The following is a 16,137-nucleotide window of genomic DNA, read 5'->3' as shown; positions in this document are numbered from 1 at the left end:
TACTCCCCCCCTCCCTCCCCAGGTCCCCATAACCACCCCCAGCACTCCATAATCCCCCTCCCCCAGCACCCTGTATTTGCCCCTTCTCTCTGCAGCACGAGCGGGAGCAGATCATGACCACCAACGTGTGGCTGACCCAGGTGAGGCCCATGCAAGGGACTCCAGTGCTTCCTACCCAGGGACCACCTGCACCTTGCTGTGGGACCCCCATATCACCTGCTATGGGATCTCCATGCTCGCCTGCCTCATACTTCCTGCCCTGTGATCCCCCTGCTCCAGGACCACCTTCCAGTTTGGATCCCCTTTGCCCCATGGCCTGGAAATCCCTACCCTGGGACCCTGTTACCCCCTAATTGGGATGCTCACATCCCCTTCCCCGTGACATCAACAGTCGTGGGTCTCATCTACCCCCTGATTTGGATCCCCTATAGCCCATGATTTGGGACACCTGTGCCCACTGCCCTGTGATCCCACTGCTCCGGGACCCCCATACCTCCTGGGCTGGGACCCCTTTGCCCCATGCCACCCCACTGCCCCCTCCCTGCTTTGGGGCCGTGCTGAGCACAGGTGTTGGCAGGAATGGGAGGACTATCGCCTCACCTGGAAGCCGGAGGACTTTGACAACATGAAGAAGGTCCGCCTGCCCTCCAAACACATCTGGCTGCCTGATGTGGTACTCTACAACAAGTAGGTGCTTTTTGGGGTGTGTGTGGGGGGTGTACCACACCCTGACCCCACTCAGACCCCAGGGCTGACAGCGCATCCCATCACCCAGCGCCGACGGGATGTATGAGGTCTCCTTCTACTCCAACGCGGTCATCTCCTACGACGGCAGCATCTTCTGGCTGCCACCCGCCATCTACAAGAGCGCCTGCAAGATCGAGGTGAAGCATTTCCCCTTCGACCAACAGAACTGCACCATGAAATTCCGCTCCTGGACCTACGACCGCACTGAGATCGACCTGGTGCTGAAGAGCGAGGTGGCCAGCCTGGATGATTTCACACCCAGCGGCGAGTGGGACATCGTGGCGCTGCCGGGACGGCGCAACGAGAACCCGGATGACTCCACCTACGTGGACATCACCTACGACTTCATCATCCGGCGCAAGCCGCTCTTCTACACCATCAACCTCATCATCCCCTGCATCCTCATCACCTCCCTGGCCATCCTCGTCTTCTACCTCCCCTCCGACTGTGGCGAGAAGATGACGCTCTGCATCTCCGTCCTGCTCGCCCTCACCGTCTTCCTGCTGCTCATCTCCAAGATCGTGCCGCCCACCTCGCTGGACGTGCCGTTGGTGGGCAAGTACCTCATGTTCACCATGGTGCTGGTGACCTTCTCCATCGTCACCAGCGTCTGCGTGCTCAACGTGCACCACCGCTCTCCCACCACTCACACCATGCCTCCCTGGGTGCGCACCCTTTTCCTCCGCAAGCTCCCGGCGCTGCTTTTCATGAAGCAGCCGCAGCAGAACTGCGCACGGCAACGCCTGCGCCAGCGTCGCCAAACCCAGGAGCGAGCCGCAGCCGCCACGCTTTTCCTCCGGGCCGGTGCTCGTACCTGTGCCTGTTACGCCAACCCTGGGGCTGCCAAAGCCGAGGGGCTCAATGGCTACCGGGAGCGGCAGGGGCGGGGGCCGGATCCAGCGGCACCGTGTGGCTGCGGGCTGGAGGAGGCGGTGGAGGGCGTGCGTTTCATTGCGGACCACATGCGCAGCGAGGACGACGACCAGAGTGTGAGTTGGGGTGGGGTAAGGGGGGATATGTGGTCAGGGAGGAGGGTAGGGGTATGGGGTGCGGGCAGAGCCATAGGGTGCCGCTATGGGGTGTTGGTGGGGTCCACGGAGAGCTGGAGGGTGCGTGCAGGGCTGCTGGGTGCAGGCAGGGCTGTGGGGGGCAGGAAGCATTATGGGGTGCAGGCAGGGTTGAGGGGATGGAGTGCAGGCAGTGTTATGGGGTGCAGGGGGGGCCTATGGAAATGGGGTGCAAGCAGGGCTGTGGGGTATGGAGTGCAGGCAGTGTTATGGTGTGCAGGGGAGCTATGGGGCATGGGGTGCAGAAAGCATTATGGGGTGCAGGAGGGTCAATGGGGTATGGGAAGCATTATGAGGTGCAGTCAGAGCTGTAGGGGATGGGGTGCAGGTGGGGCTGTGGGATGCACACCGCTGCATAGAGCTACGGGATGCACAAAGGGCTGTGATGTGCATGGGGAGCTGTGGGAGGTGTGCAGGGCTGTGGGGCACGTACAGCGATGCGAGATGCACATACAGGGCTGTGGGGTGCATGCAGCACTCTGGAAAGGGATGTACACACCCACACCACCGGGTCCCTGCCCGGCCGTGTCCCCAGGAGCCCCCAGTGCTCCATATCTGGCCCCTTTCCCCAGCACCATACGGCTGCTCCCAGGAGGGCTGACCCACGCAGCCGCTGCCGCAGCACCGTGAGGCTGCAGATTCCAGGCAGTCTGGGATGGGGACACAACCCCAGCGTGGCTGAGCAGCGAGATGAGTTTTCTGGACTCAGCAGAGGAGCTGCCAGGGCAGGGATGAGCCCCGGGAGCCGCAGTGCTGAGGGTGCAGATCTGGGGTTCCGCAGAATAAAGGGCTGGGAGCTGAGCCCTGAGCTGACCAAAAACCAATCCTGGCCCCACGCAGGTGAGTGAGGACTGGAAGTATGTGGCCATGGTCATCGACCGCCTCTTCTTATGGATCTTCGTTTTCGTCTGCGTCTTTGGCACCGTCGGGATGTTCCTGCAGCCCCTCTTCCAGAACTACACCACCAACTCCCTGCTGCAGCTTGGCCAGGGCACCCCCACCTCCAAATAGTGCTTGGGGGGGGAGCACAGGGAACGGTGGGCTTTGTGCTCTCAGCCCACAGGGCGGGCAGGGCCTGGGGCAGCCACTGCAAACCAATAAATACTCACACAGGAGCGGATGTGTCGTTGTAGTGTCATTGAGCGGGGCAGGCGAAGGAGCACGTTTTCCATGTGCTTCTCTACAAATAGGGCTCAGCCATGGAGCATGGAGCAGATGGTGGGCAGTGGTGCATGGCACGAGGGGATGGCACACGCCAGAAATGATTTAAAACCCATTTATCTAGATAGGGATCGATGATGCCACGATTCGTTTCACACAGCAAGGGAAACTCGGGGCTGCTGTGGCTGCTGGTCCTCAACCACCTCCCCTCAGGTGCTCCCAGCACTGAAATCCTGAGTGCTTCACCCTGCAGCAGCATCCTGCCTGGTCGGTGTGTCCCAACTCTGCTTCCCAGTTCTGGGTGCAGCCCATGTCCTGCTCTATCCCCAATTAACAGGGACCTACGAGACCCAGGGGGAGCCTAGGAGAATAGGGAGCCCTGAGCATCCCAACAGAGCACCCCCAGCAGCTGACAGCAGGACAGGGAAGCAGCCAGGCTGCCCTTCCTTGCTTTTCTGCCGCTTCCCATTCCACACCCGGGCGGCAGTGAGATGCTGGAGCTGTCACTGTCACCCTGTTCAGTGAGGAGGAAGGAGGCCGAGTACTGCCCTGCAGCCCTGAGCCCTCCTGGGCATTTCTCACCTTCCACAAGAGCGCTTTGCTTGACTTGTGGTTGAGCTCAGACGTAAGAGAGCACACAGCCTCACCTGCAGCCTCCTAGCAGGAAAGCAACGTGACTTCCCCAGGCCAGAGAGGAGCAGCCCTGTCCCAAAGACAAGGAGGAGGTGGGAGAACTCTGCACAGGGCTCAAATTCTGCCCCCAAAACCCTTGGTTAGGGCAAGAAGCTTCATCCACCATTATCACAGCTCAGTGCTTAGCAAACAATAACTCATCTCTTTTCCCTACAAAACAGCCCTCAGCTCCACACCCAGGGATCCCCTTTCAGTCCGGAGCACCTCACACACCCGTGGAGCAGAGCCAGGTAACAACACCTAAAATTTATTAACATGGAATGCACTGCTGGCAGCTGTGCAGAACTCAGTCTTTGTCCCAGCCCAGCCAGGCTGCCAGCCACCAAACAGCAGGGAGAACACAAGACATAAAACAGCCTGCCAGCTTTCTCCAAAGAGAAAACCTGCCCTGAAATCTGCCAGAGGTCCAAATGTTTCAGGGCTGCGGTCCCTTCTGGTTTCTTGTGCCTTACTTTTTTTTTTAAAAAAAAAAAGAAAACAACAGAGATGAGAACATGAAAGCAAACAAACTCAGGCTGCCCTAGCTTAAAATTAAAGAGAGACGACGATTCTCAAGCATGGTTTAAAAGAGAAAAAGCAAGGGTCTGGGAGGAACAGGAGCAGAGAGAGAAGGCAGCCAAGGCCTACAGAGGAAACTGCTGCAACTACTGGTTGCACCTCAAAAGGAAAGTGGGGAAAGATGGACCCATACACCCTGCACACACTCACCCACACACCCACCCAGGGCATCTGGTTATGCATCAGAGATGGAGAAGTTGTCCTCCTCCTGTGGTTTGCAGATCCAGCTGCCGTAGCCCATCTCCTCCAGTGCACTGAAGAAGCACTGCTTGGCTTGCTGGTACTGCACGGCTGCTTCCTTTGCTTCTGAGTACACCAAGAGCTTCTGCAGCTCTTTGCAATCAGTCTTGGCACATAACTGCCGGAACAGGGCAAAGGTTTTCCTCTTGGACACACGAGACACCTCCAGCTTCGGTCTGAGAAGGAAGAAAAAGGCAAAAGATATGAAAGATATGACACAGAGAAGCTGACAGGAGCAGAGGACTCAGGACAACCCCTTGGTCAGAGGCCCATGAGATCCCCCAGGGCTCTGCTGCAGGGCCTGGGCACAATCTGTTCTGCTTCAAGAGCTCTGTATTGAGTCAGCTCGAAATACCCCTCCCCACAGCAGGCACTGCAGTGCTCACTGTAAGAGTACGACTGACCCCATCTCCTCGGACAGAAAAGCAGCATCAGGAAAAGCTCTTCTTACCCATCTACTTTCCCTTTTGTGCCATCCAACACTTCCACTTTGCTTTCATCAGCAAGACACCAGTTCACTGAAGACTCCTTTGTCTTGCCCGTCTGCCTGGCGGAGTCGTACACGCTGACTCGTCCAACCTGCAGCCACAGAGGGAAGGGGGGGTTCCCAACACTGATCCCACCATGAGATGGGGGTAAGAGGGTGACCTGGGCACACAGCAGCCACCAGCCCTGCACTCAGCTATGGCCTTTCCTTTCCATCCCTGATGCTTGGTGCTCTGCATGTTAAATTCTCATCTACTCCACGCTGAAGGTCCTCCACTGGCACTCCTTTTGGGAGGCGACGGTGCTGGGTCTGATCTCACCTGAGAGAAGTGAAATCTGAGGAGTTTCCAACCCTTGCACTCAGCTCAGCCAAACTCTTGAGATTAAGAAGCCACTGTTTGCTGCTAAAATGAAGGCTAGGAGGGTAACCTTGGTCTACATCTCCCCAGGAACCCATGGACATAAGGAGATGGCACACAATGCTTTACTGGCCACCAGGTGACACCCCTACAGGGACCTCAGTGAGAACCAAGGGCCGAGGTGGAAGAGAAGATGGAAACAAAGAAGAGCACAGACCTCCGGGTGGTTGATACGATACGGAGCCTGGAGCCTCTTCTGCAGCACATCCCCATCCCTCACCATGCGGCAGCAGATTGCTCTTGTCAGGTGGCCCTGGCTGTACAGGTAACCTATGAAGACACAAATGAAGGCATCAGAGAACGTGCAGGTAACAGACAAGCCCTGAGAATGACAGCATTGAAAGCTGGCAGCCACAGGGATCAGCAGCAGTGAGTTCACTGCTACACACCCGTAGGTGAAGGCTTGTGGCTTCTACGTGTCCTTAGCGATGCAAGTTTTGTCTCACTCTCACAAGCACCTTCTAAAATCAAGAATCCTGGAGGAAAACCTCACACCACCCACCACATACAATCAATCCACAAACTCCAAAACAGAACAGCTCTGCCAAGATTGATGTTTCAGTCTCTTACTCCTGCAGTCTCCACACTGGGAGGGGGTTATTTGGCACTGCAGCTCGCTCCACGAAGGAGCAGTGCAGCACAGAAAGGGACGATGAGTCTCATACCAAGAGTAACAGAGCTGAGGTACACTGGCTCGATGAAGTGTGACAGCAGTGCTCCTTGCAAGCCCAGGACATTCCAACGTAAGATTTTGTCGCTGCAGGACATGGTGCGCAACCTCTCCCCATGCTGGATCCCATCCCACGTCGGCACAATGTCACTCGACTCCACAGGAATGGTGCCTTCCCCTGTGTGAGCAAGGAAAGCTCTCCTGTCAGGACTCAGACACTCAATCCCTTTGCTTCTTGCATGCTTCAAATCCCACCACGGCACCACACAGGGCAAGGAAAGGAAGCCTGGAGCTCCAGGATGGCTCAGAACGGAGTACTGCAGCTACCCAACACACAGGGAGCAAACTGCACTCACCATTCTCCACCTTGGTCCGCAGCTTGCCTTGTTTGGGGTTCTCAAAGAGGGGTTGATGCTCTGCCCGCCCCGCCACGCTCGCCTGGTCGCTGCAGGACTTATCAAAGAGTGCTCCATCTCCACAAGGTGCTGTGCTAGAAATGAAATGCTCCTCAGGTTACAGCCAGGTCATGGAGAGCTGCCAGGCCTGGAGGTGCTGCACTGCTCACCCCCTGCATCAGCCCGCACCAACCTGATGTAGAGGTGGAAGGTGATGTTGCTTTTTATTTTGAGTCTCCTCCCTCCTGCTGGCTCAAAAATGCTCTCTTCTGGAGAAGGTTTAGAGGAGTCATACTTCATCAGCTCACTATAGAGAAACCTGAAAACAGGAACAACGCATCAAAAGGGGTTTTGTTCCTCAAGACAAAATGCACATCGATCCACACACTGCCCAGGCCCTGGACAAGCAGGGTCCCAAGCTCTGCCTCCATCGAACCAAGGGCAGAAGCCAATGAATGGCACCACACTGAGCCATGAAACAGAGCAGATTTCCAACCAGGCAGATGACATGCAATAAAAAATATGCGTTGTGTTGGGTAAGCAGACAGAAGCACTGACAGAGGAGAGAAAGGAGGCTGGCTGGCTCAGCTCTGCTGTTTTCATGCATCTGATCTGAGCGTGAAGAAGACTTCAAGGTTGTTAACCTAGCACCTTTAGTCAGCACCCAGTCTGCACGCAGAGTAAAGAGCCCCAGAGGCAGCTGAACATGAGCAGTGTTATCAGCACAACCCCACGATCCATTTACATTGACTGGGTCTTTCGTGGCTGCTGCTGGCTGGGAGCAGAGGAAATCCCTGAGGTCTCCAACACACCGTCAAGGACTAAAGAAAAACTGCAGCTTCACAGAGACCCCTCAAGAAGAGCCTGTGCAGGAGAGGTGAAGCTCACTGCTGTCATCTCTGACAGGCTCTGCTGCGCCAGAGCAGCCCAGCAGCTACAGCTGTCCAGATTAATAGCTCAGACAGACAGGAAGCAAGAGTGCAACCCTCCGATTTCACAGCCTGCTGAGGACCGACTCTCAACACCTTCTAGAGCTGAGGATGGCACAGAGGGCAGATGACAGCTTTACAAAAGCAGCTTGCTTTGCTGCTGCTCATAACTGGCAGGGCAGGCAATTACTGAGGCTGCATCTCCCTTCAGTTCTTGAGAAGCGCCGAATGCTTTTACAGATAAGAGAACAATTGGGCAGTTTGGTTTGGGAAAAGCCTTCCCAGCTGATGAAAAGGGATTTGTCACTTATCAGCACACGCCTTCTGCACCCACAAGTGCCACCAAAGGATCCGGGCTGCAAAATCCCCCGCGTTGCCTGGGAGTGCTGTGCTCAGACCAGAGCCGTGCTTTGCGTGCTCTGCATCATCCTTTATTTTAAGCGCAGCAGAAGCAGCCCTCGGGCTCTCGGCAAGTCTCCAGTTTGGTATTAATTTGGGTACAGTTCAGACGTGGCCCTTCCTTATCACAAACAACATCCCTCTTTTTAACAACACGTGGGTAAACTGGTGTTAAAGCGGTGTAGGAACCGCCGTGGCTACAGCCCTCGGCAGGCACATCCGCCTCTCCCTGGGTTCCCCCCTTCTCACCTCACAAAGCCTCTGCGAGAAATGATTTCTGCATGGCAGTCATTCACGGTCTCCCCCTTCAAGCTCAGCTCTTCTCCTTTCACACACCGATTACCTGAGGGGAAAAATAAGAAATGGAAGGCTTGTGTCACTCACAGCCATGACAAGAGCCTCGCAGAAAGATTTTATCGCACCAAGTTTTACTTCCCTGGGCTCCTGAGCAGCACCTACCTCACGGGTTATCACCTTGACCCAGGCAGGGAAGAAAAGAAGGGACAGAGAGCACACACTGTTCCACAGACAGCAGAGACTCTGATTGCCACACTTTTAGGGCAGTGTCCCTCCCAGTCTCAGTGCTTTTCAGCTGTGATAAAGAGGGGAACCTGCGCTACCTGATGCGGGAAGGAGCCCACGCTCTAATGCACAGAGCAGCATGTAGCAATGCAAGCAAAGATTAAGAGCAATACAGCTTGAAGGCATGATCGCTTTGTTCTTTCTCTCCAGCTAAATCACTTGTGACACCCTGTGAGCCCTGGGAGCATTGCCTGCCCTTCCAAAGCCTCCAGCAGCAGCCGTTCCCTGCTTGGAGCCGATGGGGAACCCAGTGGGGGATTGAGAGCTCAGCTCATGCTGGAAGCAGCCCATACCTGTCCCGATGCTGACCACCACTCCCAAGTCCTGGTTTCCCTTCCGCATGACGATGGCAGCCAGGATCTTCCTCCCAAGCAGGCTGTGCTGGATGCAAGCAGTCAGGGCGTTGAAGCGCTGGTGGCTCAGCATGGCCATCTGGTCGTGGAGGGTGCTGCCCCTCACAGGGAGCTGCAGGGCAGGGAAGAAAAGAGCTCAGGCAGCAGCTAACCCAAAACACAGCTAACCAAGCAGAAGGCAGGAACACACAGAACACAGACTGCAGGCAGAGCCATTTGGGGCTGAACACACGGAAGGCATCACATGAAGGGTTGGGTGAGGATCTTTGGGGTATTTCTGGGAAAGCCTCTCCAACGCTCCGAGTTCTGCTCTAAGCACATCGTTAGCTGCAGCAAGCTGTCTGCCTGGCAGAGAGCTAAACAAGCTGAGGGACGGCCTCCTGAGACTGCCAGGAGGAACCCCAATGCAAAAAGCAACAAAACCCAACCTTGTCTGTTTTCCCAGAGACTCAGCCAGGGAAATCTGTGCCTGGCTCTGCAGGAATTCCTCCTCTGGCTGCCTGTTGGGAGACTGCACCTGCAACTGCCTCCTCTACCACCGCCCTCCACCACATCCTCCCTGATGGATTTGCTATTTAGAGCCACAGCTGTGCAATTGGGAATGCAGCTTTTGAGAGAGCACCAAACTCAAAGTGAGATTTCAGGTTTGGAATTTCCATCGTGACTCAGCCATGCTCCACTTGTATCTGATGCACGACTTTCCGAGCTGATGTTCAGTCTAGTATGAAGGCATTTGGAGTGAACTTTTTTTTTTTTTTTTTAAATGAGAATAAAAATGAAAGCATTCCTGTAACACCACAGGAACATACTTCAGCAGCTCATGGAAGTATCAGAGCATAACGAAGCCCTAAAGCAGACACCAGAAGGAGCAAAGAGCGTGGCCGTGCCCTGGGGAAATATGCAACCCATTTTAGCAGAGCGTCAGCTCATCTACACCTTCAGAGAACAACGATCTGGGGCATTTTTCTGCTGGGCTGAGCAGCACAGGAGAGAGAGGGCTACAAAAGCAGACCCAGCCTTAGAGCTGGACGTTACCTCTGTGATGCTCATCCCTCCCAGGCGCTCTGCTTTCTCCGTTTCTCCGATCAGGACACGGAGCGCTGCGTCAGCTGCCTCCTGCTTGCCCTGCTTCTTACTGTGTGCAGTTACAGCTGGAAACCAACGACCTCCAACCTTCGCCTGATAGACAAACCTGTGAAGACAGCAGAGCATTTGAGAACTGAAGAAACCCTTCGATTTCAGTCTGGTTTTGAATCTCTCAGCACAGAAAAGAGCAGAGTGCAGGCGGCGTATCCTCAGCTGGACATCAGGTTTGGCAGAGGCAGCAGCACAGCCTGCTGTCATCTCAAACCACACGATGAATTTTACGTTTTCTACTCCAGGACAACAGCAACAAGGCAAGATTTTCACCCGGAGAGACACAGCCACTTACTTTGGGTCATGGGGAGGTCCTGTCTGGTCAATGAGTTTGAACTCTGCAGCAAAGCCATTGGAGCGGGCGTATTCCAGCAGGCCGCTGACCGGATTGACGTTGAGGTATTTGATGAGCTCCCCAACACCCTTTGCTTTCACTGCTTTGGGTTCATCAGGAACGACGATCTGCAGAGCACAGCTGTGTTCAGCCTGGGGCTTCACAACGGGCTGGAAGAGAGTTGGACAGGACAGGGCTGTTAAACACCAACGGTACTGCAGGCTTCTGCAAAGCTCTACCAGAGTCACAACGTGACCTCGTGGGGTGAAATGCAAGAAATAAAGGAGGGATGCGACACAGCAAAATAGTTGGGTGTCACAAAGAAGCTCTCTGTACCTGTTCAGGTGGGACACGTGGCACGGACTCTCCAGAAAGAATCTTCACAGCAACCTCTGCTGCCATTTGCTTTGCTCCCTTCTTGCTGTTTCCTACCACAGCAGGGAAAATTTGGTCACCCATTTTCACACAGTAGCTGAACCTGACAGGACATCATAGCATACGAAGAGCGTTAAGCACACACATCTCAGTCTGTTTATTATTCCTTTCTCCCAGTTCAAGTTTAAATCCTTCTGCATTATCTCCCGTTTGAATCTACCACCACAGCCTCAAGCTGGAAATCCCAGAGCAGTGCTACCAGGTAGGGCACAGGACTAGAAGCTGTTCTTGGTACAGCAGAGCATCCCTGCTCTGAGAAAAGGCATTCTTTTAATTTCCTTCTGGAGACAGACGTTGTGGAGGAGCCATGCCCGGACTCCTCAGTAAGAGGTTAGGTCAGGATGAGCACGGGAGCATGCTGAACAGCAAGGTGTTAGGGGCAGGAAGGGTCTCCATCCTCCCCAGAGCTGACAGCAGCATGCCATACCTGGGATCGTGAGATGGGCCATCCTGAGACAGCAGCAGGAATTCAATCGTGTTCCCAGACTTCTGCCCATACTCCATTAGCACGCTGATGGGGTGCTTCCCAGGGAGCAGGTTCAGCTGAGCTGAGGCAGGCGACAGCTCTGGCTCTGAATGCGAAGGCTGCAACAAGAAGATCGAGGAGATGGGATTCAGGACAAGCACTGTTTGACCAAACTCAAAAAGAAGATTGACAAGATTCACCTGTTCCAGCTCAGAGCTGTCAGACACAAATGGCATTTCACTGTTAAGTCCATCAGGATTTCCATTCTCTGCTTCTTGCATCAGGATCTTCATGGCATTAGCTGCTGCCTCCTGTTTAGCAAGTTTTTTGCTTCCTGCTTCTGCTGGTGGGAAGGGGCGCCCATTAATCAACGCCTGGAACTTAAACCTTTGAAAGAAAACCAACAGAGGCAAAAATCAGCAAGGTAAATCAAGAGGCAAAGCCGTGGTGCTCTCACTGCAAGGGTTTGCTTTTGGAAGTCGATGAGAATAAGCAGGCAGCTCCAGGCTGAGAGCAAACCTTTGCTGCTATGTGCAGAAAGGAGAGCTCTGTGTCTGGGTCTCACTTCACAGCATCTCCAGAGCTGCTTAGGAGAGATGCAGCAGCTCTAGATTTCATTCTGCAAGAAAGGGATGAGCTGCCTTGTTCTGCAGGCCACAAAGACAGCTGGAAAGATGCAACAACCTCTTGCAAAGAGCAGCTCGGTCACATCCTATCGGATGCCCCATCTCTGGAGGCTGGATGTGGCTCTGGGCAGCCTAGCCTGGTGGTTGGTGACCCTGCACATCGCAGGGGGTTGAAACGAGATGGGCATTGTGGTCCTTTTTAACCCAGACCATTCTATGATTCTATGATCTCCTGCACAGGGAAGCAGGAAGTCTGAGAGCAGCCCACGCTGCTCTGCCTGCACCTCGTCTGGGCTCATCTGTTCCTCTGGCACTTTCCCTGAATCTCAGTCACCCAATGCATCCACAGCAGGTCAGGAGGGGCTGCCTCACATACACCTCTCGTGTTTGGTTTTTTTTCCAGCTATGCAGCTCCTCTCCTGTTCTCCAGCCCAGTGCATAGGAAACCTGCTCCCAGAGAAAAGGGGTCACACGGGATCCGGAGATGGGCTGAATTCATTCCGTCTCCCCTTACAAAAAAGACCTGGGACTCTGCCTTCAGAAATTAGGCCAATTTTCCTGTCTAGCGAGTCTATTGACATGTTCCAGTGTGGCACATACACACTTTTCACCATCTCGCTCAGGAACAGCCACAATTCAGCAGTCGAGGTGGGACCCCAGAGACTGACTCCACACAGCGTAGCATCATGCTGCACTCTGACCTACCACACCACAGAGACACTGCGGGTGGGTTCACCTCATTTAACCCAAACTCGCTGCTCTCAGGTGCTTTGTTTGGGGCTTCCTTTGTGCCACGTCCGCAGCTTGCATCTGGACAAGTCAGAGGTACCCCAGAAATGACAGTTTTACTCTCTCAATATAACCAAAATTGAAAGCCAAGGGGCCAAATCAGACAGGGCATTTAGCAGAAGAGATGAATTCTACTTCTGTGTGGGGTTACCAGAGCAAAGCTGCCCGGGATTAAAACTTAGCCTAGCTGATTCCTGCTTAAATAGAGAAATTAATCAGCCCAAACCGCAGCAAACATCAACCAGCAGCCCTTTGGGACAACACCAGAGCGAAGCTGGTCGAAGTTAGCTGAAACAAAAAGAGCTCAGGGATGTCAGGAAGCATTCTTACCGTGGCTCATGAGAGGGCCCACTCTGCTCCAGCATGGTGAACTCACAGTGCTGGTAGGTAAACTGGGAGTACTCGGTGAGGCCACTCACTGGGTTCTTCTCCTGGCATGCCAGCAGCTTCTCCACGGGCGTGCATGGGAAGACAGTGTTAAACTGAGCAGCGTAGCTGGGGGAAGACATGATGGATCCCGAGCCATCCGGCTGCTTGGTGATAGTGTTCAGATAATCTGGGATATCATCCGAAGCCCACCTGCCGTTTTCAGAGCTATCATAGCTGCTGAAGCCAGAAAATAAGGGCTTGGAGTCCTCAGGCATGGCTGCTTCCTTGCCAGCAGCATCGCTCCGAATGCTTTGCTCTGACGGCTGCTGCACATCTCCCACGCTTTGCTCCGCTGTTGTCGTTGCTGGTGAAGCTGCGGCCACCTCCTGCAGAGCTGGAGGCACAGGAGAAGGCTGCACACCCGGCTCTGGTGCAGGATCTGCTGGTGCTGCAGTGGCCTTCAGCCTCATCTCCATCCGCTCACGCTTCCTGCTCGTTAGGGACCAGCGTGGAGGGCTGGAGTTCTGCTTGCGGACATCTCCCAGCTTCTCCAAAGCACTGAGAAAGGAATTCACATCCTTTGCCCTGGAAAATCCAATATTTCTGGCAAGGTTGATGGCCGTCGTGTCCGCCACGCTGAACAAGAAGTTGCAGATTTTGTCCTTGGTCTCAGCCATGGTGGGATTGGGGTCTCTCACACAAGCTGCACTCCTCTCCTCCCCGCTCTCAGGAGCTGGGTCTGTGTTCCCCACCCCGCGCTCAGGAGGGTTTCCTCCTCTCCCCGTGTTTGGGTTGGCAATCCTCCACAGCGGCGGTATCCCAGCAATTCTGTGCAATTTGCCTTCCCCGAGGAGCTTATACAAAACACGATTGACCTCCTTCCTTTGAGTTTTAAGCTTACGTACAAGATCGTGAACCGTACAAGTCTCTCCCTCCCGGAGCTGCCCCAAAATACTCAGAATTTCTTGTTCCAAGCTCTGCCCAGCAAGAGACAGTCTCTGTAAATTCAGTCTGATGGCAGATGAATCTCTTTGCAAGTCCTCCTGAGAGTAATAACGAGGAAGGGGACGATGTGGGGGTGTTTCTACTTGCTGCTTGCTGGAGAACCTATGCCATCCTGCTTTGCCACGTCTGCCCTGCCCTCTCCCTGCAGGAGCAGCAGCCTGCCATCCTCCAGCACGCACTTCGCTATACGACTGCGGGTTCTGAACTAAGCAGACATCACCATCCTGCTCTGCTAGGTGCCAAGAAGATTCCCAATTTGTTTTCTGAGAGGGCTGGGGGCAGTTAAAGAAAGCTGGGTGAGTGTTGGAGCAGTTATGCCTTGCTCGGGTGAGATGTGAGCCTTTGCCTCGAGCAGTGCCTCTGCTCATAGCGCACTGCCTGAGCACACGTTTGTGTCCCAGCTGCCTGCACAACAGCAGCAGTGATTCTCTCCAGCTCTCAGCGGATACCTGCTAGGAAGACACACAAAAACAACCCGACAAGGATTAAAAACCCAATTACACAACTATATGCTTTCAGAGGTGCAGTCTGAACAGCCTCCATACTACTGAGATATGCGTCCTGCCAAGCCTTCCTGCTTTCCACTGACATTAAATTATTCATGTGAGCACAACTGGCAAATTACACCCGCCCAGGTCAGAACCCAGCAGTCAGGAACCCTGGGTGAGGTTAACAAGAAAACAGCTTTAAAAGACAGAGAGATACGCTGCTCTCGTTGGGGTGAACATCAAGCCTGTCTGAATTTTGCTGATTCCTTCTGGCACCACTGGGTGATACCAAGTCATGAGCAAGTTTCACTTCTGTGTCCGCAGGGAGGCAAGAATCTCAAGTCCGTTTTTTGCAGCTTGAGAGGCAGAGGGAGGTGAGGCAGCTCAACGTGGCACAGAACAGAGCTGTAAGAGCCTCACGGTGGATTTAAGCTTTGTAGCTGAAGTCTGAAACCCCAAATTCCCCCTTGTTTGTGGGCTGCACACGACCTACAGAGGTAAAGCATCACACTGCAGAAGTAAAGTGATAACCTACAGAGAAATCGGATAGGTGAGCACTTTGTAATGCCATGAAGGTGTTTTGGGATGGCAGCCCAAGTTTCACTCACACCCTGAGGGCTGTGCAATCCTCCAGGCTGCAGCTCTGAGCTTTTAAAGTGCTGCTTAAAGAGAAACAGTCACGCATAGGGTATATCATAGCTCTCCTGCACACAGCAGTGCATGATTCCTGTTGGGCTCCTTCCCTGGGACCCTCACATCACCCAGCATTGGAAAACTCTTTGCAAAGAAAGTCCTCCCACTTCCCAAAGCACTGCAACACTGAAGGGTGATGTGTCAGAGAGAAAAGGAGGAGGAACGCCCCATCCCTGGAGGCATTCGAGGCCAGGCTGGATGTGGCTCTGGGCAGCCTGGGCTGCTGGTTGGTGACCCTGCACACAGCAGGGGGTTGGAACTGATGGCCGTTGTGCCCCTTTTCAACCCAGGGCTTTCTATGATTCTCTGGGTGGATGGATGGATGGGTGGGGGAGGGGTGGATGGATGGCTTCTCCTATTCTTGGCTGCTCCTCTTCTTAGAGAAGAGAAGGCTCTGGGGAGACCTCATTACAGCCTTCCAGTTCTCCTATCCCTGGAGGCATTCAAGCTCAGGCTGGACATGGCTCTGGGCAGCCTGGACTAATGGTTGGTGACCCTGCATATAGCAGGGGGTTGGAACTGATGGTCATTGTGGTCCTTTTCAACCCAGGCCATTCTATGATGATTCTATGATTATGGCACCCTATGGATCCATATAGCATCCTATGGGTCCCTATGGAACCCTATGGGTTCTCTGGGCAGCCTGGTCTGGTGGTTGGCGACCCCGCACACAGCAGGGGGTTGGAACTGATGGTCGTTGTGGTCCTTTTCAACCCAGGCCATTCGATGATCGGTTCTATGAAAGAAGGGAGGCTGCACATGGAGTGCTCCGTTCCCAAAGCAGCAGAGCACGTTCAGCTCACTTTGCTCCTTAACCACACCGACCACCGACCCCGGCCGCGCTGCACTCCCAAAACGCGGCTCCTCTCGCTCCAAAGAAGCACCGAGAGTTGGGGGGCAACGCTTCCCGTCACGCGTTACCTGCGCTCCGGTCTGCGTCCGGACGGCCAAACCGAATCGCCGGAGGCGGTGCCGGGGTAGCCCGTAAGATGGCTGCTGATCCTTTCGCTTTCGGTTCCGTCCCCGCAACCGTTCACTCCGCCCCGCCCGGGGGCGGGCAGCGCTGGGACGCGGCGCCATGCCCGAAACGGAGGGG

General features: G+C 54.5%; 2 protein-coding genes across 3 annotated transcripts; one reads left to right on the top strand and one right to left on the bottom strand.

The window, feature by feature from the left end:
* The first annotated feature begins 44 nt into the window (after positions 1 to 44).
* On the top strand, positions 45 to 2,956 carry CHRNB2 (cholinergic receptor nicotinic beta 2 subunit). Its single transcript, XM_031557762.1, has 4 exons — positions 45 to 140; positions 578 to 687; positions 776 to 1,736; positions 2,655 to 2,956. The coding sequence occupies exons 1-4, from the start codon at positions 114 to 116 to the stop codon at positions 2,823 to 2,825; spliced, it is 1,269 nt and encodes a 422-aa protein (XP_031413622.1). The 5' UTR covers positions 45 to 113; the 3' UTR covers positions 2,826 to 2,956.
* Positions 2,957 to 3,895: 939 nt separating this feature from the next.
* Positions 3,896 to 16,131, bottom strand: ADAR (adenosine deaminase RNA specific). Of its 2 annotated transcripts, none has more exons than XM_019611823.2 (15): positions 15,963 to 16,131; positions 12,817 to 14,312; positions 11,272 to 11,458; positions 11,033 to 11,190; positions 10,507 to 10,648; positions 10,132 to 10,340; positions 9,735 to 9,891; positions 8,640 to 8,811; positions 8,014 to 8,107; positions 6,630 to 6,755; positions 6,398 to 6,531; positions 6,037 to 6,219; positions 5,529 to 5,641; positions 4,918 to 5,045; positions 3,896 to 4,642 (listed from the first exon to the last, which is right to left on the bottom strand). In XM_019611823.2, the coding sequence occupies exons 1-15, from the start codon at positions 16,119 to 16,121 to the stop codon at positions 4,402 to 4,404; spliced, it is 3,699 nt and encodes a 1,232-aa protein (XP_019467368.1). In that variant the 5' UTR covers positions 16,122 to 16,131; the 3' UTR covers positions 3,896 to 4,401. The 2 variants fall into 2 exon arrangements, with proteins under 2 accessions (XP_019467368.1, XP_003214024.2); XM_003213976.4 differs by having other exon boundaries at positions 12,817 to 14,309.
* Between the last annotated feature and the right edge of the window lie 6 nt (positions 16,132 to 16,137).

The sequence above is a fragment of the Meleagris gallopavo genome, unplaced genomic scaffold, assembly GCF_000146605.3.
Source record: "Meleagris gallopavo isolate NT-WF06-2002-E0010 breed Aviagen turkey brand Nicholas breeding stock unplaced genomic scaffold, Turkey_5.1 ChrUn_random_7180001956773, whole genome shotgun sequence".
Taxonomy (NCBI): domain Eukaryota; kingdom Metazoa; phylum Chordata; class Aves; order Galliformes; family Phasianidae; genus Meleagris; species Meleagris gallopavo.
Note: the sequence above shows the minus strand (reverse complement) of the source record. Positions and strands in the feature narration are given on the sequence as shown.